This window comes from Caloenas nicobarica, chromosome 16 (assembly GCF_036013445.1).
Source record: "Caloenas nicobarica isolate bCalNic1 chromosome 16, bCalNic1.hap1, whole genome shotgun sequence".
Taxonomy (NCBI): Eukaryota; Metazoa; Chordata; class Aves; order Columbiformes; family Columbidae; genus Caloenas; species Caloenas nicobarica.
Genome location: NC_088260.1, coordinates 5044805 through 5065666, shown reverse-complemented (window position 1 = coordinate 5065666; position 20862 = coordinate 5044805). Strand labels below are relative to the sequence as shown.

The 20862-nt window shown below is 37.1% G+C and overlaps 2 protein-coding genes across 3 annotated transcripts in view; one reads left to right on the top strand and one right to left on the bottom strand.

The window, feature by feature from the left end:
* KNTC1 (kinetochore associated 1) overlaps nucleotides 1-5880 on the bottom strand; it is a 37231-nt gene extending 31351 nt beyond the window's left edge. The window contains exons 1-12 of the mRNA XM_065646653.1: nucleotides 5749-5880; nucleotides 5541-5661; nucleotides 5024-5139; nucleotides 4620-4692; nucleotides 4079-4156; nucleotides 3529-3563; nucleotides 3212-3322; nucleotides 2217-2310; nucleotides 1837-1889; nucleotides 1451-1563; nucleotides 692-746; nucleotides 40-138 (exon numbers count right to left, since the gene is read on the bottom strand). Of these exons, the coding sequence (XP_065502725.1) occupies nucleotides 40-138; nucleotides 692-746; nucleotides 1451-1563; nucleotides 1837-1889; nucleotides 2217-2310; nucleotides 3212-3322; nucleotides 3529-3563; nucleotides 4079-4156; nucleotides 4620-4692; nucleotides 5024-5139; nucleotides 5541-5661; nucleotides 5749-5880 (1080 nt within the window). The remainder of the gene's footprint in view (nucleotides 1-39; nucleotides 139-691; nucleotides 747-1450; nucleotides 1564-1836; nucleotides 1890-2216; nucleotides 2311-3211; nucleotides 3323-3528; nucleotides 3564-4078; nucleotides 4157-4619; nucleotides 4693-5023; nucleotides 5140-5540; nucleotides 5662-5748) is intronic.
* A 559-nt stretch (nucleotides 5881-6439) lies between these two features.
* RSRC2 (arginine and serine rich coiled-coil 2) lies at nucleotides 6440-20482 on the top strand. Of its 2 annotated transcripts, none has more exons than XM_065646660.1 (10): nucleotides 6440-6560; nucleotides 9157-9313; nucleotides 9903-9946; nucleotides 12547-12737; nucleotides 13696-13839; nucleotides 17506-17628; nucleotides 17729-17808; nucleotides 18401-18633; nucleotides 19212-19301; nucleotides 19838-20482. In XM_065646660.1, the coding sequence occupies exons 1-10, from the start codon at nucleotides 6555-6557 to the stop codon at nucleotides 20015-20017; spliced, it is 1248 nt and encodes a 415-aa protein (XP_065502732.1). In that variant the 5' UTR covers nucleotides 6440-6554; the 3' UTR covers nucleotides 20018-20482. The 2 variants fall into 2 exon arrangements, with proteins under 2 accessions (XP_065502732.1, XP_065502733.1); XM_065646661.1 differs by lacking the exon at nucleotides 6440-6560 and adding an exon at nucleotides 10856-10933 and having other exon boundaries at nucleotides 9273-9313; nucleotides 12525-12737.
* Nucleotides 20483-20862: the final 380 nt, after the last annotated feature.

Below are 20862 nucleotides of genomic sequence, written 5' to 3'. Positions count from 1 at the left end.
TATATTCAAACAACAACAACAAAAATGATCTAAACGTACTGTGCCAATCCCACTTTGAACAAGTGAAGAAACAACAGATACTTCCAAAGAATAGAGGGGTTGCATAGTGGACAATGCAAAAACCATTAGACTTCTCATCTATAAAAAAAAAAAAAGTGAAAACAAACGTCAGAATATTTTTTTTCCTCATTCATTGGTGACGGAGTTATGCTTGCAGAATAATTTCTGGATTTTTGTGGAATTAGATGGAAGACACTATTTTTATAATTTTTTACCAAAACCAGATCTCTACAATTTGAGAAAGTTTAATGAAGTTTTAGATGTTGCCTTATATGTAGGCCTATTATATATAATTAGATAAGTTTCATTTTTAAACCTGTATCATGTTCATTCTGGCATGCTATTTCAGCTACCTCCACTGACTGTACATGGAGCAGATACTGCTCTAAAAAACTCCGTGAATGCATATAAGACAGTAGTATATTTTGTTGCTCTCCCCTATCTGCCTACCACTAAAAAAAGAAGTCCTTCATTCACTATATCTTAATATATAGATAGTAGCATTTCAGCTCCTAAGAATTCTGTTTGCTGCTAATTTTGAGCCATTTTCTTTTCTTCTCTCCCTCCCCTCTTTTTTCCATGAGTGACTGCATAACAATTGAGGAACAGAACCCCGATAAAGAGTTTATACCTGTTTATTATCTGGTATTGTCATGACTATCAGTTTAGCATTGGCGAGCCCTTGCCTACAGAACAAGAAAGAAAAAAGAAAGCAAAATATACTGTATAAGTCTTATGTTAAAAGCATGAAATATTCTTGCTTCTGAGTTTTAGAAAATTTAGTTTTCCATGGAAAGTGGTACATTTAAAAAACCCTACAGTGCACCCAAAAATAACAATGTTTCAGCATGTGGAGGACATGCATTTACTTCTGGCATTTTTAAGCTTTTCAAATTGATCTGATTCTTATTTTTTTAAACTGTCACAGAGCAATGGAAAGAGCCAAAAGTCTTCTAATCTTAATTGCTGTTAATTCCTTTTGTATTTTAACCGATACACACACATAGATATTTTGGCTTCTTTATCTGCACAATGAAGATCTTACCGTTTATCTCTCCAAAAGACAAACAAGCTTTTTCTATAACATCAGACTCATAAGCATTATTATACACCATGTTTTACACAAGCATTTCCTAAATGATACAGGTTACATGCAAGATCCCTTAGCAGTAAACAACAGATAAACCAAGAGAAAGCAGAAAGCACCAAGGTTTTCTTTTCTACAACACAGAGCTAATGATACCCGCAGTTCAATTATTTTGCCCTACTGACTAGAAAGATTTCAAGAAAGATTTCTAAGAATTCACCACCACAGAAAATCGAGTCTTTGTGGCACGTTTCCTGTAATGATAAATAACTTTTCAGTTTTCAAAACTGGTGCTTTACTTACCGTACGACTGGAGGAGACTCTGACTCTGTACTTAGAAGAAATTCTTCAATATGTATTAAAGGCCAATTCCAAATAAGAGTAAGAGAATAAACATCCCACATGCTTAAGATATTCTAGATATTAAAAAAGAAAATTATCAGATAGAGATTTCATATAGTCTTCATAAAAGAATATGTCTTTTTTTGAGCAGAATATTAACACACTCTATAGCTTAAATAACAACTAGAAGTAAAATTAAAAAAACACAGTAAGATCAAGATCCTCTGTAAATATAAGCATCTTTATTTTATAGAAATGTATTTTAAAACTACTACTTTAAAAAATATTTTTATGAGCTGGTTCAAGAATGCTGTAAAACAAAGACTAAACCAAATAATTACACTTACCTCTGTATCTAAAACAAACAGCAGATTGTCCAGAACTTGAAATTTTGCTGCATCTAAAAAATATCCATAGTCAAATACATAGTTCAAATACATAGAAATGTATTTGAAGAAAAAACATTAAAATGTACAACCAAGAACTGGAAATCTACAGATGTTTAACCTCAAGGAACCTCCTAGGTCTGTAAAAAGTTTAGCTTAAACAGAATTGTAATTTACCTATTAAACTCAACAATTTTGAAGCCCATATTTGGCTGTACCTTTACAAGAAGTGTTCCATTTGGTATGTGTGTATTTACTAAAAATAATAAAATGTCTTAGTATTTTCTGAAATTAAATATGAATTCTACGCTTGTCTATAAAAAGTAAAAAAACCTCTTTACCTTTGATCAGACTTGAATCAGCAAAACTTTGAACAGACACCAGGTTATTGGTAGTGTCTACCTCCCACATGGAGAGTACATAATCACCTTTACCCTGTCAGTAAAGGCAAAGTAAAATGCAGTTATACATTAGAAATTTGGCCATTGACATGTCTGCTAATTCAATCAATCCCTTAACTTATAAACACACTTGGAAAGCTGCAAAACTAATTTAAACTTTATTACTGGGTGATGTCAATGTTCAGAAAAAAAGATATTTATCTGTTTATTTATTTAAATTTTGTCCTTTCTCCTTTTAAGACTGGCCTTTACTATAGTAATTATTATAGTCAGCATCTCCAAACATTTTCGACTCTTCTAAAAACATCCACTTTCCATTCTCATAGAACATAAAACCTGAAAGAAATGTACACTGAACCCGCTGAGAAAAACTGCATTGAATTCAATAGGCTTCAGTGAATGAACAAAAAAAACTTGTTTGTAGTCCAAAATAACATTTCAAAATATGTCTGTATTTTAATTTTTTTATTAGTTTTTATTAGTTTTATTAATTCAAGCTTAAGGGTTTTGTTCAATCAGCACCTTAATTGTTACTTTGGCAAGCCTTTGTTGAATGTGAACCTGATTGGAAAGCTCTTGCCAGCTTTGGCTTTGTCTCTGAGCTCAAGGTTGAGACTACAATTAGACCAGGCTGTGCAGGCTAGGAACTACAGTGATTTACTAAGGTCATACGACCAGGGTGAAAACATTTTTCCTTGATCCATCATAATAGAGCAAGTTCCGAAATTACAACAGTGATTTCCTTACAAGAAAAACTACGAACAGGCTGCAGAACTGATAACCTTTAAATATACAGTGAGGGAAATGAAAGACAAGTCTTAGTGCAAAAAGTTCACTGTCTTATTTTTCAACCAGCTAGAGAAAAAGTTTTGCTGCAGCTCAAAAAATGTCACTGATCCCATAACGATTGTTATCAACATATTCTTAGTACTTACCCCAACTATCAAATGGATTTTGTTGACTGAGTTACTTATCACAAAATTCTGACAGCCAAGGCCGTGATACTCTTCTGTGGAAATGAAAGCTGTCTTTATCTGTCCTTGTAGCTTGTGGGGTGGAAGATGAAGGGAAAGGAAACAAAAGGGGAAGAAAAAAATTGTTTATACAGTCAGTGGGTAAAACCTTGAACTGCTCACTTCTCCATGTACAGAAAAAGTAATAATCATAATTATGAGTTGTAATAATAAACTGGTAAGTAGTGAATGAAACATACACTTCAGACATATGTTACAAGTTAGCAGGTATTTCTTACTTTCTTTGCTGTTATCATATCCATCCTGTCAATTGCTGCATTAAAAAAAAAATAAAATCGATGTTAAATAAATGTTTTAAGAATGGAAAAAAGCCACTAAATGCTATATAAGATAGTTTAGTTCTAACCTAACTATGCTGAAAAACACTTCAGCCAGGATCTTTGACAGGGTCTATTTCTATCGAGCCACAGTACTGAGTTACAGAAAATTAACTAATAACTACACTTATACAGTATCAAAAGTTTAAGTTATTCCCAATATTCTTCAGTGCAATCAAGACTGATTATAGCCTAAAATCCTGTTTCCATAGTATTTGGTACTCTCTCTAAAGTGACTCAGAGGAACGTAAACTAAAGGAATTATTAGAAAAATACAAACCCAATTGTATTACAGAAGTAGTTGTATATCAGTTTCCCTTTAAAAACAAAGATTACACAGAAAATCCCAGCTCAATATCTTATTCCCACTAGGAAGACGCATGGAAAAGCTTTTTCAATACAGCTCTTTCTGTTCAAATGGAAATCCCAAGTGGTTTGTAGATCATCTTACCCTCCTGCGTTCTAGCAAGTGGGAGACACATAATGCAGAAGAATCCATTGCTTGTGAGAATGAACATATGATAAACACCTAAAAAAATCCAATACAAATATTTCAAACTGAAGTATTCAATAACCGCAAAGAGACTACTTGTTTATGAGTAGGACAGTGAAATAACTGGGAAAAAAATCTGACCAATAAATTAGGCTATTTTTACACAAAAATTTTGTCACCTTCAACGAATAGTAGAATAAGTTTGTACATCTTAAGAGTTTCGTTTGAAATTATAATATTTGTATGCACCCATAAGACTGCAAATTGTTTTCATGACAAAACTACATTTAAAAAACTACATGTTCTTTCTATAAGATCCCAGTCTTGTTCTGTCACAATATCTCTAAAGGAAACTATTAAGGAAAGTGCATTTAATGTGTACGATGCAAAATAAAGCTGTATCTGATTATTTATTTTGTAGTCTCTTTCCCTGAGATATATTAAAGGGGGACAAAATCCCAAAAATTGAGACAAGGGAAAAAAAAAATCAAATTCCTACCTGCTTTTGCATTGTCTTTTTCAATAAATAGATTTAAGTAAGTCTTTTCACTTGAAGATTTTTCAACCAAAATCTAAAATAGGATCAACGTGAAGACTATTAGACTATTATTCTGTATTTTATTTAAAAAATATTTTGAATACTGATCATCAGTTCAAACTTTAAACTTTTTTCTTTCATGAAGAACTGGTTCTTGTTTAAACATGTCATTCCTAAATATATTGTGCTTATTTGTTACTTATGGGAACAAAAGTGTCCCTTTAATCTGTTTGTTCAAACTAGAAGATGTGTTCACAAAACAAGAATGTTTACATTTTGATATTTGGAAGAAAGAAAAAAAGCAGCTCAAGAAATTCTAAGAACAAAAGGTTTTCAGCAAAATTAGAGCAGAAAAATTACTGTACCTTGGTTAGCAAGGTTTGTTTAGATGGTATGTGAATAAGATGGAAATTGCCACTTCTCTCACCCACCACAAGAAATTGGTTTTCTTGACACATACCAACTACATCCACATTAGAATCTGAAAAGTTACATGGCAAAATGTCAAACATTAAGATTTGTTTTTTAATAGACATTCATATTTGAAACACAGGAATTGCACAATACAGTGTCTTGATTTCTTCAAAATTATTTATTTTGATTAAACTCTATACAGGAAAGGGCATACAGGGAGTGGTTTTGGTATCCATTATTCCCATTTCAGTGAAAAGTTAGTGAGCCTTCTAATTGAATTGTACAGCTTGCTTAGTTAATAGTATACAGAATCACCAATCACTATTACTTAGGTATTTATTATAATGCTTTATTTTACGGGCTAGTTAGATACGCAAGATACCTGCTACAGTTTCCTATATAAACCTAACATAGATATTTTACAAGTCAGTTTTAACTTCCAGTGGAATTCCAAAGGAATGAACTTACCAAACTGAATGTGCATCCGGAGCAGCTGCCCAGTGCTGTCCAGAAGTGCCACGGATCTGTCAACAACAATGATACTGCCATCCCTTGAGCTGCATGCATACAGCTGCGGGTTAACAGAGACCTAAGAAGAGAAAGGATCTTGAATACAATATGACAAAGCTCTGGTAATTATTAAGAAAAAGAAAAACACAGCTCTGATGAACGCTACCTTTTCTGAAGATGTGATCTGAAGGAGCGTATCCACTTGGTACAACGCAGTTCCACATTCGTGTCCTAAACCTACGGGGAGCTGCACAGTCCCTGTGTCATCGTTTGCCAGAAGTTCAATTTCATTCCACATGTTTACCTGCGATAAAGGAACACGCTGCAAAGCTTTAAAAAAGTTATATGACCACACACGATTTTATTATTCTATCGTGATTCTGCATCTAGGAGGTAGAGTAGTACAGTGAGCCCCCTAAAGGCAAATCACGTGTCTAAAAAAGACAAAGTTAAGTGACAAGAGTAATGTGGCTCCCAGCTGATGTCCCCAGCGGGCCCGACCGAACGCAGGACAGGTTTCGCGCCCGAGGCTGAGGCAAATCCCGCGGCAGAGAGCCCTCCCCACCGAGCAGCGGAAACCCCTGCCCACAGGGACCGCGATCCGCCCTCCCATCCCCTCACCGCGACTCCGGGGGCCGGTGACAAACCGCGATCGCGGCCCCGCCGCCGCCTCAGGCTTTCAAATTGGCGGGAGTTCTGACTACCGCTACGGGTCACAGCACGGCCAAACCACTTCCAAACGCGAACGGCACTGTTGCTAAGATACCGCCTAATCCCTGTGCGCCCCCAGAGTGCACTGCGGCTCCCGCGCGCCCAGCCGCCTGCCCCCGCCCCGCGGTTACATCCGGGCGCCTGAACGGAGAGGGAGGGTGGGGCTTGTCGCCTCGGTTCCGAGCGCTGTGGCCGCTGAGGGAGGCAGAGCTGCTTGTGAGGAGTTGTTGGGGAGGGAAGCGACGTCCCGGCCGCTCGGTTATGGCGGTGAGTGGCGTTCGCCGTCGGGATTTTTGCGGAGTAGACGGATTGGGAAGGGGGCTGCCGCAGGGCGGGAGGGAAGAGCGTGTGAGACGGGGAGGGCTGGGTCGGACGGCCGTGTGCGCGGAGAGACAAAATGGCGCCCGCCGCTCCTTCGTCTGCCGGCGCCATGATGGGCCTCGGGGAGGGGTGGCCGCCTTTCACCCGTTACTTTTCTCCCCGTTTCCAGAAGTTTCTCTTTTATTTCTCTGGGCTTGAAGAGAAACGAAGAGGCCTTGTGGCTTAGGCCGTGTCATTTTCTGGCCGGGGAGAGAAGTGTTGCTGCGATGGGAGCAGGCGTTTCTCAGAGGGACTGAGGGAGCAGCCAGGCTGGCTGGGCCGTGCTCAGTTCACGTTCCTGTAGCTTTCCCTGCCCTATTATTTCTCTTTGTGTTTGGTCACAGGCCTGCTGTCCTACTGTATTTACGATTAATATCGAGAGGAAATGCATCTGCTGTAGTTATCACGGTCCTTTATGTTCATATACGACCTAAGAGTATAATTTTATTCTCTGTGTGGCCTGTTAACGTATAAAGGTGTTCGTATGGCTTGGTAATATATAAAGGTGTTTGTCCCATAATTGAGTTGAAGAACCAATATGAATAGTTCTCGAACCCGAAGTGGTTCATTTTTTTCAAAAGTTATTAAATAGTCTTGAGTGCAAGAAAAGAAAATACCAAACAAACGGGATTCTAAACTGATTAAACTCTTCGAAGTTGGCTTTAAATACCTTGTGGTGTTCAATCTGGTATTTTAAGTTCTTGTTTTGAAACTTTGGCCTGTCAGTGGTGAAACAAGAGGACTGAAAACTTCTGGAAGAAATGAATCCCCCCCTTTTTTTAATGCAATTTAGGTTTATATAAATTAGCCTTTTAAGATAAATTTTTCTGTAAAATGGTTTGAGGAATTATGGACTTGTAGTTTTGCATCTAGGTTATAGGCACTATCTTTGAGGTTCCTCTAAAGCAGTAAGTGAAGGCTGTGTTCAAGACCCTGCGGCCATCTAGTTGAAGTCTGTCAGCTTTTTTTTTGCTGTGTTTTCGTAGAGCTGAGAGATTTCTCTAAGGTGCAGTGCACAAGGGCATTAATGAGTAGCGATGTGTATAAATAATGAGACTAGTAGCCTTGGTAAATGTGGCAGGCTCAAGTTCAGTTGGGTAGTATGTTTAAAAACCTGGTTCGCTTAGACTGTTTGTTGGTATACTCTGTGCCCTTCTCAAGTGTTGTGATTTAACTTCAGTTGGCGACTAAGCACCACACAGCTGCTTGCTCACTCTCCCCCGGTGGGATGGGGGCGAGAATCAGTATAGCGAGGAAACTCATGGGTTGAGGTAAAGGCAGTTTAATAGGTAAAGCAAAAGCTGCACATGCAAGCAAAGTAAAACAAGGAATTCATTCACTATGTCCCATCTGCTGGCTGTTCAGCCGTCTCCGGGGAAGCAGGGCTCCATCGTGCATAGTGGTTACTTGGGAAGACAAGTGCCATAATTCTGAACATCCCCTCCTTCCTCCTTTTTTCCCCCAAAATATGTACTGAGCATGATGCCATGTGGTGTCAAATGCCGCTTTGGCTGGCTTGGGTCAGCTGTCCTGGCTTTGCTCCCTCCCAGCTTCTTACGCACCTGGTAGAACATGGAAAGCTGAAAAGTCCTTGACTGCTCAGCAACAACAAAAACATCGGTGTATTATCAGTGTTCTTCTCATACTAAATCCAAAACACAACTCCTTGAAAGAAAATTAACTCTCTCCCAGCTGAAACCAGGACATCAAGTGACTTCAAAATGTAAATTTATAGAAATACCAAAATTCTTTTGAAACACTTTGTAACTGAATTTTTTGGAAGCCTTAGATAGAGAAGGGAGGGTCTGAGTAGAAGGGGGGGAAGTGTAGATAAGCAGATGATAAATGTGGAATGCTAAGGATTGTGATGGCGAAGATCACAAATAGGGTAGTCAGTTTCTACTCTTTATCTAATGTTCTAAAGCATCACAGACTGTAGTTCAAACTCTGATGCAGATGTCCATATGCCGATGTGTTTTGAACTAGATATCAGTATACCACACAAACAGAGAAGTGAACAGCTGCTTTATCTCTCACTCTTTAAGAGATTTTCCAATAGATATATCTTTGTACAGTTGCAAATTAGTAACAAATTGGACAGACTAAAGAGTAGTAACTGAAGAATAAATCCAAAGATTTACCTGCAGCATGTTATGAAGGAAGTGTACAGTTAATACACAATATATTACTGACAGTCTGTAATATCTGTTGTGGTTTAAGAAAAACTAGCTGCTTTGTTTTCAAAATAATGTATTTAACTCAGCATTTGAGAAGTTTTCACGTGTCTTGTTCCGTTTGCAAATAAAACTGAAGCTGGTAGAAGACCATGCAAGTTCAAGTCCTTTGTGACTTAGAACTGTTGGGACTACTCATGGCTACTCATGAGATTGTCTTTACAGAAAATGATTTTAATTTTGTCTCCAGAGGAAGTACTAGGGAAATAGTTTTTCCTGTTCTTCAGTCCTAAGTTTTTCTTTTTTAAACATTCTGTTCTCATATGTAGGGTAGTGATACAGAACGAGATGGAGTAGCCCCAGAAAAATCCTCTCCAGAAAGAGAGAAGAAAAAGGAACAATCAGATGCCTCCAGTTCTCCCAGGACATCAAAGCATCATTATTCAAGATCACGCTCACGGTCAAGGGAAAGAAGACGGAAGTCAGGTATGGTCTTCATATAAGTGAGTTGCTTAGTGATGTTCTGGTGTGTGCTTGTAGAACTGAAATCTCTTTAAAGCTTTTCTGGAAAAAACATACAGACTTGGCTCTAGTAACTTGTTGGGGGAAAAAAGTAGCTACTAATTTTGGTTTTGTATCTTAAATGTCTTGTTTTGAAACTTTTCTATTTCAGTGATAGAAGTGCTAAGGAAAAGGGTATCGGTGTTCAGGGGATGGTGGGGGGACAAGACCAAACAGAAAACCATACTATTTTGTCTTCATTTTAATTTGATATGCTTAGACTGGGATACTTTTGCATGGTTGTAAATAAGTAAGATTACCTGGCTCAAGAATGTGACTGGAATATGAGATGGGCTAGTTTTTCGCTGTTGGAGCTGAAATAAACATGAACAAAAAACAGGGTATAACATCTAGAGTTTGCTTTCTGCAGTAGATATTCAAATAGTGCTGTTTGTTTTCTAAATCTCTGTTCTTTACTTTAGTGGGGTGGAATAACTGAAAGGAACTAGAAACATTATAGCCAGCCGATGTCCTCTTTAACTTGGTAAAAAACAATAAATGTTTTATTCTACAGATACTGAAGGAAGAAAACACAGAAGCCGGAGCAGAAGCAAAGAGGTAATTAACATTTGTAGCGTTTAGGTAATTGTACAATACATCTTAAAGTATCTTGTAGTAATGCACATATGTGTAAATCTGTATAAATGACTTTATGGTAAGTACAAGAAATTGGAAACTTTAAGCTTAAAAATGGATATGGAGATCCTTTCATAGTGAAGCATGATTGCAGCCATCATGTTGACAAGGTAATAGTTTTATATAAAAATGCTTTCAGAAACTAGTAACTTAATTTCTTTTTTTGTGGAAACAGCCAAAAGAAAGAATTCATGTGGAGAAATAGAATGGTATGCTTGATGACTTTCACAGAGCTTCCATTAACCAAAAGCCTTGAATAGTTTTATTCTTGGCTCATGTTCAGGACTTCGAATGATACATACCCATTACTTAAGTGTATTAAAAATAATACCCCATATGACTGAGCTCTGTTTATTGCATCCTTTAATTGTAAAGACTCATAGCTTGACAAACAAGCTGAGTCAGCTGGGAACATGGCAGTAGTAGCAAAAATTTCAGAGGGCTGTCTCTCTTTTTTAGATAAATGTGCGTGTGTATATAGGGGAGTGAGAAGAGACAGCACGAGTAATACCTTGAAAGTAACTGGCTTACCCACCAGAGAAAAGACAAAATGAGCAAAATAAAAATGGACATCAAAATAGTCACAAAAACCCCTTAAGCCATGTGGGGCAATAGCAGGCTGGGTCAGATGAGGGACTCTTAAACTTCTGACCCAGGTCAGGAACTTCTACTTCCCTCATGCCAATGGAAGCTCTGTTTAAAAAATGAGGAGAGAGAAAAAAAAAAAAAAAAAAAAGAAAAGCAGGAAAAAAATAATCTAGGAGAGTTTTTGTGAAATTGAATATATTGTTTAGCTCACATGATAACATTTCTATAATAAATCATACTCAGCGTGCTAATGCGCGAAGAGACTGAACTGAAGACGCTGCAGACTCAGATAGCAAAATTATAAGCCTACTTCATGATAAGGTAACTATTAGTCATTCAAACTCATATTTCCCTTAAAAAATATCTTAAATCCGTTATGGAATATCATCGTGGTTTATTACTAAATGTGTGCCTGGAAGACGTGATTAAAAGTATATATAGATCTGTTAATGTTGAAAATAAAGGTCCTTGCTTAAAATTATGTCCAGTGTTTTGCCATGCTGTTGGATCTAATCTTACACAATTTATTTAACAGTTCCTAAGTTTCACGGAGGGAGCAGTTAAGGAATAATGTCTCACAGTATATTTACTGTTTTCATTCATTTGCAAGATTAAGCTCTTTGTCTGTAGCCTAAATACTGCATATCAGTAATTCTTTTTGTCTACCAGAACAACTACTTATGTAAATGCATACTTAAAGTTAATGTACAGGTAACATCACAAACTTCAGATGTGTTTTTATGTAACAACTGATTATTCAAGGAGTTAATGTACTGTAAAAGCAGGAAAAAATATTATTGTATTATTGAAAAACTATAATGAAATATATTTAGAAATTGATATATGTTAATAAGGAGTTAGGCTTGAATAAGCTAATTGTAGCATCTTCTCCAGACTTGTTTCTTTTGAGACAGTTATGATTGTAGGAAAGGTTTTATGAGTGGTTAACAGATTTATGTAAGGGAAAAAAAACCCACAAACCTGAAGAATTGGGGTTTACTCTAAAATAAATGTATCACGCTTAAATTGAAACAAAACATTATTTAAAAATGAGACTTAAGTGAGCTATGCTTTTGTGCTAGAAAGATTTCAAAATAAACTGGATATACTAAGAAAAGGTGTTGATGTCATGACTTAATCTCTAAGGAAAACACTGGCAAAAATCAGACCTGACCTTGCTAAATATTTTTGGCATTGTGGCTATAAAAAGGAATCCTTTTTTAAGAGGCACTGCAGGAAGAAATTGCAGTATAGCAGAGCAGCATATATGTAATTTAAAACTACTGTGGGAGGTCTCAGAGTGATGCATGTTAGTTTTAAATACTAAAAATGGGATGTCAACCATGTCACTTACTACTTTGCTTTTTGAAAACTGTTGGAAGTTACTGACTGAAGAGTTGTGCTCTAAAAACTAATTATCTAGTGATGGACAGAAGATTGTTTTAGTTTTAAAAGCAAACAAAATAGTATATGTCTGCAACCATGTATGGATTTTAGTAACTTTCTACGTGGTAGGCTTAAGCAAATATTGAATATTCATTACAAACGTATGCATATATGCACGTTCAGAAATTATCAGGTACTTAAAGATAGGTACTTATTACCTGTTTGGAAAGGAGACAACTGAGAATGACAGTTGTTTTTGTTACAATGTTGTGAACTCTTATATGGAAACACTGTAAAGATACCTTGATGGATGCTTTAGGAATCCTTTAGGCAGTGGGGAGGAGGGAAAAGGGGAAAAAGTTATAGCGTGCATTTGCAATTTTGGGTAGTTGGTGGCATTAGGTAAAACAGCCATCACTCATGATTGAGTCACACTCCTAAGGTTACTAATGTTGCATCACAACTTATCATTTTTTATCTTCTGATACCCATACTAACTCTCTTTGTTGCACTATTTTCCTGAAAGAACCAACTTCTTCTTAAAACAGGCAAGAAGACATGAATCCAAAGAGAAGTCCTCCAAGAAGCACAAATCTGAAGACCACAATGACAAAGAACATTCTTCTGACAAGGGAAGAGAGAGCCTAAATTCATCTGAAAATGGTGAGGATCGACACAAACGTAAAGAGAGAAAATCATCAAGAGGGAGGAGTCATTCAAGATCCAGGTCTCGTGAAAGGTGAGTTGTTTTACATGATTATTCTCCAAGAGCATTTGCAAAAGTAGTGTTTGGGATTTGTGTAGGCTCTGAAGTACAGCTTGACCTAATTTAATGCTAAAACATCCATTTATATTGCATGTTTCAGTTTTCATTGGGTAGTGCATTTGCTGCTATGTTTTTTTTCAGACTGGTTCTGCGTAAAATTACTTACATAGGTGATCTGTCTCATATTTATAATTAGTATACAGAGTATAGAAAATACATAAACAGAATGTATTGAATGTTCTATGTTGTCAGTGACAGGAAAGAAAATACATTTTAGCAATGCTTTGGCTTTTTACCTCCTTAATCAAGAACTTGCCCAGAGGCAGTGCTGTCTAAGCCTCCCTGCGCTGTAGGCCACCTGGCACGCTCCTGGTAGGAGAATCACTCAGGACAAGCAGGTTACTGCCAGCAGAACTTTTCAGCCAGCTCTGCTCATAGCTGAGGATCTGCAGCAAACATGATGGCAAGGAACAGGCTTCAGCTAATAATATGCTGAAGGACTGTGTGTGACTCACAAAATGAAATCTGGGCATCTGTTCCCTAAGGTGTTGGAATACCATGGGGAGAAGGGGAGTTTTGTTGCCTTTAATCTGATGCAGGATTCTTAAATTTGTTTGGCTGTGTATTTGTTTTGAGATATACACTTTAATGAACAACTGAAAGTAGCTGTATTGATGAGTATGATTGTTTACATAAACTCTGTGTAACTCATCTGTTGTGGCTGGTGGGTGTGTTTAGTTCCTTTCCCATTTCATCTCCTAGTCTTACAACTTAAACTGTTCCAGGCATGAACTCTTCATGTGTAATTTGCAGTCTCCCCACCCTGCCTGATGCATTTTGCCCTGTGGTGACGAATCTGTATGTAGGTCCTTAAGTAGAAGCTGAGTGTAAACATGAGGATATATGTAAGAATTTGGGACGTGTGTTTCAGACGTCATCGTAGTAGAAGTCGTGATAGGAAAAAATCCCGATCTCGCAGCAGAGAGAGAAAACGACGTATAAGATCTCGTTCTAGATCAAGATCTAGACACAGACATAGAAGTAGAAGTAAAAGCAGAACTAGGAGTAGAAGCAGGTAAGTGTTAACTTTTGTATACCCTTACTGGTGGTATTTGGTTGAATGTTCTGTGGCGGGCTGATGTATAGAAGAATGATGGGTTTGCCAGTTAATGTGTGTTTGGTGTTTTCTCAGCTGTATTGATACAGTGGGTTAAGTATTGGGTATACACTTACAGAAACGTTTGTCCTAGCCAGCTTGAGTGTCTCAGAGTCTTGGCTTTTCATAGCATGATTTCATGTTAGCAATTAGAAATATTTAACCAGTTAGTTTGTGGGTATCTTATAAAACCACCATTTTAGAACTTTTGACTGATAAAGCAGAAGGAAAATAAATACAATAACTTAATATTTTGAGTAGTAATGATGACCACAGTTCAAGCTCTTTTTGGTTTCTTATACCACAACTGAATTTACTGTTTTTAATAGGATATTTAAATGATAGTTAAGTGCAAAAAACTGAAGAATAAGATAAAACCGGTCCTTTCATGTGCTTGATATGAGAGTAATGTGGTTGGCAAAGGAGTAGTTTAAAAAAGTACTGTGTTTATCTCTCTGCGTGTATATTGTAAAAGGGAAGTTTAACTGGAAATCACTGGTTGTAAGAGCAGATAACACTGATCAGAAGCTAAACCTGATCAGCTCTACAGACTTTACTTAAAAATTCGTCATCTATGAGCCAGCAGTTAGTGTAGTGCTAATGGAGATTTTGAGTCAGATGGAATATTTCTGCTCTGAATGTACTGTTGTGTTAGTGATTACCAACTCCTTTTTGTCAGGTTAGATGTGAGAATATTTATCATGTTAATTTTTCTCCCTGTCTTGGGTGCTTTTATTTCTTCCTTAAATTCTTGAAGCACAGATTGAAACACTCTAGCTAGACACATACTGGCATATTCTGGGTCTGTTTGACAGAGTCGAAATCCTTGCCTCACCTGGAGTATGCTAGAATTGAGGTTTTCATCACTGTGTAGAAGTTAATGTTTTCCGATACTGATTCATCTTTCAATATCTTGGTGCAGAGTTCTGAGCCTATTTGTATGTATCACCTTTGCATTTTTAAACCCTGTAGGATTTTCTGAATGAGTAAGCTGAGATATGACTTAGTGGCTACTACAGTTCTGTTGTTCCCTCCTGCTTGTTTCAAGTAAAACAAGTAGTTTGAATACAAATTGGTGTCCCTTCAGTGCTCCTGAGAAAGTGTTGACAGTGTTCCAGTTCATTTAGTAGTATTTTCACTAGAGTATTTCAAATTACATATTTAAAGGATGTAGAAGTTGGTTATGACTACTCAACATTACGATGGATCGTTGGAGACTTAAGAATCTAGCACACTCGCGTAATGCTCCATCACCACTTGTGAAACTGTTAAGAAGACTTATCTTTCTGAAGAAGTAGTTGAATTACAGTGTTTGTGTCACATTTTATTTTGGCGTGCACTTTCTACCAAACTTTCAGCTGGGGTGAGTAGAGCTGGGTTTTCAATTGGTGTACATGTTACTTGCATTTAATGGTATTTAAGCCACCTTCAGCATGATGTGTAAGGCTTCAGTTCCCCATTATTTCCATTTATTATAGATGATGTGCACTTACTGAAAGTCACTTTGAACACTCTGTGTTTAATGGCTCTGAAAACTTCACATCCCAAGGAGTTTTTTGCTTCTGCAGTTGAATTCAAATTACCTGAAACAGAACAGCAAATGTGGGAAGAAAAAGTAAGGGATAGTCATAGCTTAGGAATTTCTTCAGCTGGAGACATGGTTTGTTGCATAATGATGGATATACTGCAAGAATCCATTTCGCTCGAGTACTGTTTTTGTCTCACAGATCCTAGAGAACGAAAATAAGTGAGGCATAAGTATTTTTGAACAGTAGCTAGGATGCTTCATCAAGTTCTGGGTTAAGCCTCAAGGAAAACTCTTCACAAACCAGATAAACAGGATGTGGAAACCTACCCTATTAAAACTGAACCATGGAGTGAACTCCCTCATTCATGACATGCAAAATTTGCTGTGTTACAGTTAGCAGGCTATGACAGAAGCATTTGCAAATAGTAAAGCTTGACCTCTTGAGGGTTCTTTGCATAGTCTCAAGCTCACGATTTCAAGTGATCTGTGCTCACTAGCATTTAAACGAACTTTTTCATTCTGTGGGCATGTAGACCCTCCTGGCAGTTCTTTTGTTAGCATTGCTCTGATGAAATGCTGGGTGGAAAACATGACACCATCCGCTTGTTTCAAATGGAAATACTTAAATACAAAAGCTCAAATATTTATTTCCTTGATGTTTACCAGTGCAATAAAGCATCAGACCAAAGACAAGACCAAACTACAATAGTCAGCACGGGAAAAATGAAGGTATCTTTGAAACATGCATTACATCCTATCTCAGGAATGCAGATCTGTCACTTCCCAGTGCCTGAATCTGCATCTTGTCATCTTCTATGAAAAGATAAGTTTCGCCTCCTTTGTATTCTACCAGATTTGTCATGTAAACAAGGATCTCTTTTTGTAACTTCAGCCTGTGTTTTGTGATGTTTGTAGATGCTGCCCAAGTTGCAAACAGAAGAAACAGAATATCTGAATGCCATTTAGAGTGGCTGTTGTCAAGTTAGCTATTATCTCAAATGGTTGATAATAACATTTAAGTATAAAGTTGCAGAAATATTTTTGTACATCTCAACTTACTGTTTATGGCAAATCTGGGGAAAACGTGAGTGATGTCTCCTGTCATTTAAGCTTTCTTGGACACTTCTAGTATCTGTGACTTTTTTGTTTAAAACATCAGTGTCAGAGGCTTAAACAGGGATAAACCCTTATCTTTTATAATGTAGATATTAATGATCATGGCAGAGATACCGCTATTAGCACTTTACATGTGTATTTTGAGCAGCTGTTGCTTAAGTGGGACTAGATGTATATGTCATAAGAATGACTTCTATTTGAGAGGAGGTGGGGTGAAAGTTACTAAAGGAGAATTGAGCAGAATATTTTGGTATTTTGTTTAAAAATAGATTTTAACTGGGTTCTTTTCAGATTGTCAGGCTCCAGATAATGCATGCTTCATACTTCTCTGCACAGTACTGTCCTTCCCAAGAGCAAACCCAAGACAAACCACATGTGTTTAAACCAGCTCTCCCATTTTGCTGTCCTCAAACAGTTGTCCAAAGCACATTTAGCGAAGACTATACAGAGGGGAGAGAAATAATAACTTCCCTGAGTACTAGTCCAGTTTTTAAATCGGACCTCTTAAAAATGCTCGTTTTTTACATAATTACAGTGCTGTGAGGTCTTTTGTGGTTTTTAAAGCATTCTTGTAACTCGAACCATTTTACAGTTTTCTTGCCTAAAAGTTACACAATCTTTTTCCTTGTCAGGTTTTCGAATGAAAATCTCTAGAGCCAGATCTATTTATTCTAAACATCAAGTATAAGAGGGTAAATGAATACCCAGAATTGCACATTCTGTTGTATTTGCAGTTGGTAATCTTCAGTTTTAGCTCTCCCTTGTAACAAGGCAAGTGTGACTGTTGCATTGTTCTAGTATAATCTCTGTGAAAGCTGCTCTTGAGAGCTCCCCAAATTCATCATTAAGCAGTGTTTCGGAGTTATGATCAAATAACTTTATTAAATATTAAGGTATATATGTACCTTCATTGTTTTAGCAACTGTTAAATTTGGTTGCAGAGAGCGAAAGAAAAGAATTGAAAAGCCCCGAAGGTTCAGCAGGAGTCATAGCCGGAGTCCAAGTCCACCACCTTTTCGGGGACGAAATACAGCTATGGATGCACAGGAAGCATTAGCCAGAAGGTCAGAAATTGTTATGATTTTAATGATATGTGACATAAATAAGCTGCTGCTGTTGATTTTGCGTGTCTAAATATTTTTATTCTCATGTACTTACTTCTAGACTGGAAAGAGCAAAGAAACTGCAAGAACAGAGAGAGAAGGAAATGGTTGAAAAACAGAAGCAACAGGAAATGGCTGCAGGTAGTGCATGTGTATTACATCCATTCCTAAACAGTAGTGTGGGTGGAATATAGTGGAGACTCCTGTGCTGAGTGTTACAGTCCTGTCCAACAGATGTGCAAGTTGTCTGTCTTTGTATAATTGTTAACTTGGTCCATGTATAAGAACCATAACTAGAACACATTTGAAAAAACAAATCCAACCAAACTAGGCATAAAACCCCAATAAAAACAATCAGGATTTCTTGTCACTTACTGGGTATACAACAAAAATGTTGTATGTTAGGCTGGTAGTTGATTTTGTGATAGTCATTGGACCCTTCCTTTATGCATCATTAAGCAACAGTTTGAAATCTGTTACCAGGTCAGGCGTATTTAGATGCATGAGGTACGTTAGTTTCACTTTCAGTTCTGGTTTCCTGAAAATATTGGAGACATGTTTCTTAATTTACAAACAACGTATATTTTATCATGTATTTATTTGGACACTTTCAACTTATTTCTGATGAAGGGAAGCGTTTGAGCTTTCTTTTTTTGTTTGTTTGCTTCTTGTTTGTTTTTGCCCAATAAAGTCTGAACTTATTGTCTGATAGCAAATTATCTTTCTTCTTCAGCGGCTGCAGCCACTGGAGGTTCTGTTATTAATGTTGCTGCTCTGCTGGCATCGGGAACACAAGTAACTCCTCAAATAGCAATGGCAGCTCAGATGGCAGCACTGCAAGCGAAAGCACTCGCAGAGACTGGAATAGCTGTCCCGAGCTATTACAACCCAGCAGCCGTGAATCCAATGAAATTTGCTGAGCAAGAGAAAAAGCGGAAGATGCTTTGGCAAGGCAAAAAGGAAGGGGTAATGTTGTCTTTTCTCACTTTCATAAAACTCGTTTGGAAACAACTTGCACTCAAGACAGGTTAAGGATACTTGTCAGTGTTATTTCTAGCAAAATTACTTTCATACCTGTTACAAAGTTTCCCTATTAGCAGCAGCCCAAAACTTCAGGAGGCAAAGGACTAAGATAACTAGACCTAGGAAAACTCCTAATGTCATAAAACTTAAGAGGTATAGTTGGATCTTAATGTTACTTTTGTCAGTTTGCCTACAGCTCGCAACTAAGTATCAAATATAGATGACCTCTTTTTACTGAAAAGTGATGACTAAGCTATTAGAAGCTATAATTGACCACTCTGTTTTGTGACTGTAGTGATTTTTCATTTGATTCTTGTATCCTGTCCATTTCCAGACTTCAAAAACAAGTCTGCAGACCTTGCTAGTAAGTTTTCAGGAGTAGGGTAATGCATTACAAACTCTAACAAAAGTTATAGATACAAATAAGCCTTGTTTTTAATATTGCTTTTTTGCTTGCTACTGTATTGTGATAGTAATGGAAAATTACGTTAAAAAGTGATTTTTTTTTTAAACTTGTACAGGATAAATCGCAGTCTGCAGAAATATGGGAAAAGCTAAATTTTGGAAACAAGGACCAAAATGTCAAATTCAGAAAACTGATGGGCATTAAGGTAAAGAGTTCTGAATGTGTAATTAAGTGTATTATTACTTGTAGGACAGTAATTTCTTTTTTAAAATTATTTTTATTTTTTTATTTTAAAGTGTACCTTAACCAGTAAAGACCTGATACTGCCTGATGTAGTTACGAACTTTATAAGTATTTCTGATTAAAGTTCACAAGCACCATGTAAATCTGAATTCAGTTCAAATTCTAGAATTTCATTATGTTTCTGTCTAACAAGGCAACTGTTACAATCTGTAACAGCAGTGGTAACTGTAACCAGTATCCCTAATCTGATAAATAGTATTGTTTGTATAGATGAGTTAATTGGAGACATTTATTTGAATGAGTTAGCAAAGGAATGTGATGAAGGCCTCTGTGTGTTTTGTGGCAGTGAGAGGAAAGCTATACTAGAATGGTCCAACAAAAGCATATGCTTGAATTCTTACTAGCTTTTGAAAACAGTAATGCAAAATTGTGACACTTAGGACACCCGCAGTACATGAAAACACCACTAACGTTTGTTTCGTTCTGTTTGGTTTCTAGAGTGAGGATGAAGCTGGATGTAGTTCAGTTGATGAAGAGAGTTACAAAACGCTGAAACAACAGGAAGAGGTTTTCAGAAATCTAGATGCACAGTATGAAATGGCAAGATCACAGACTCATACGCAAAGAGGAATGGGATTGGGGTTTACATCTTCAATGCGAGGAATGGATACAGTTTGAAAAAGAAAAAAAGAGGCAGTTTTAAAGTTTGGGACTATGGAAGGTTCTTGTTCAAATGTTGGGTCCTTGTTCACCAAAAAGCTAGCATTCTAGCTTGCATGGGTGTTGCATTGACTTTAATTTATTGAAAAATACAATTTTTTTGTAAATATCAGATCAGTGATACTGGTGTTAGTGTTGTAATCAGGTTATACCCACTTCCATTAAACTTGACAGAACTATAGAAGGACAGTATTTTTTAGTTAAAGTTCTACTTTTCAAACCACGCAGCAGATGGGAAATGCTCATACATGAATATTTCGTGTCCACTGTCTTGTGTACTTTTGTACTTTAACCTTGTACAGTTATTTTCAATTCTTGAAGCATAAAAGAAACATTGTGTAGATGTTATTTAGCGGTCTGGGCCAATAGGCACATAATCCAGTGCAAAAAACCTGGTTAATAATAAAGACATTTTTTCTCTAAGGTCTTACTTTATGTTAATTAAGCTTTAAGGAAAGTAGTGAAGGCAAGTCAGGAAAACAAGTTGTGAAGGCAGAAAGAGTGCTTGTTTTGCTTTATCTTTTGCTTATTTGGAAGATTTTGAAGTAGGATTTTTTTCTAAAATAAGATTTGCAGTGTAGAGCACAGCTCCTGATGGATGTTGAACTTTTTTTTTGTCATTTTGATACTTGTAAATTTTAGTAAAGAGAGGGGGATTCATGCCCTGGGTGAGGCAGGTACCAATGCAGCAGGTGGTTTCGGGGGGTAAAGCTGCTGCCTCCCATTTTGGGGACCCTTCTCCACAGAACTGCAGCTCCCAGCGTGCCTTGCGCCGCTGCAATCCCGGCACACACCGCTCCCGC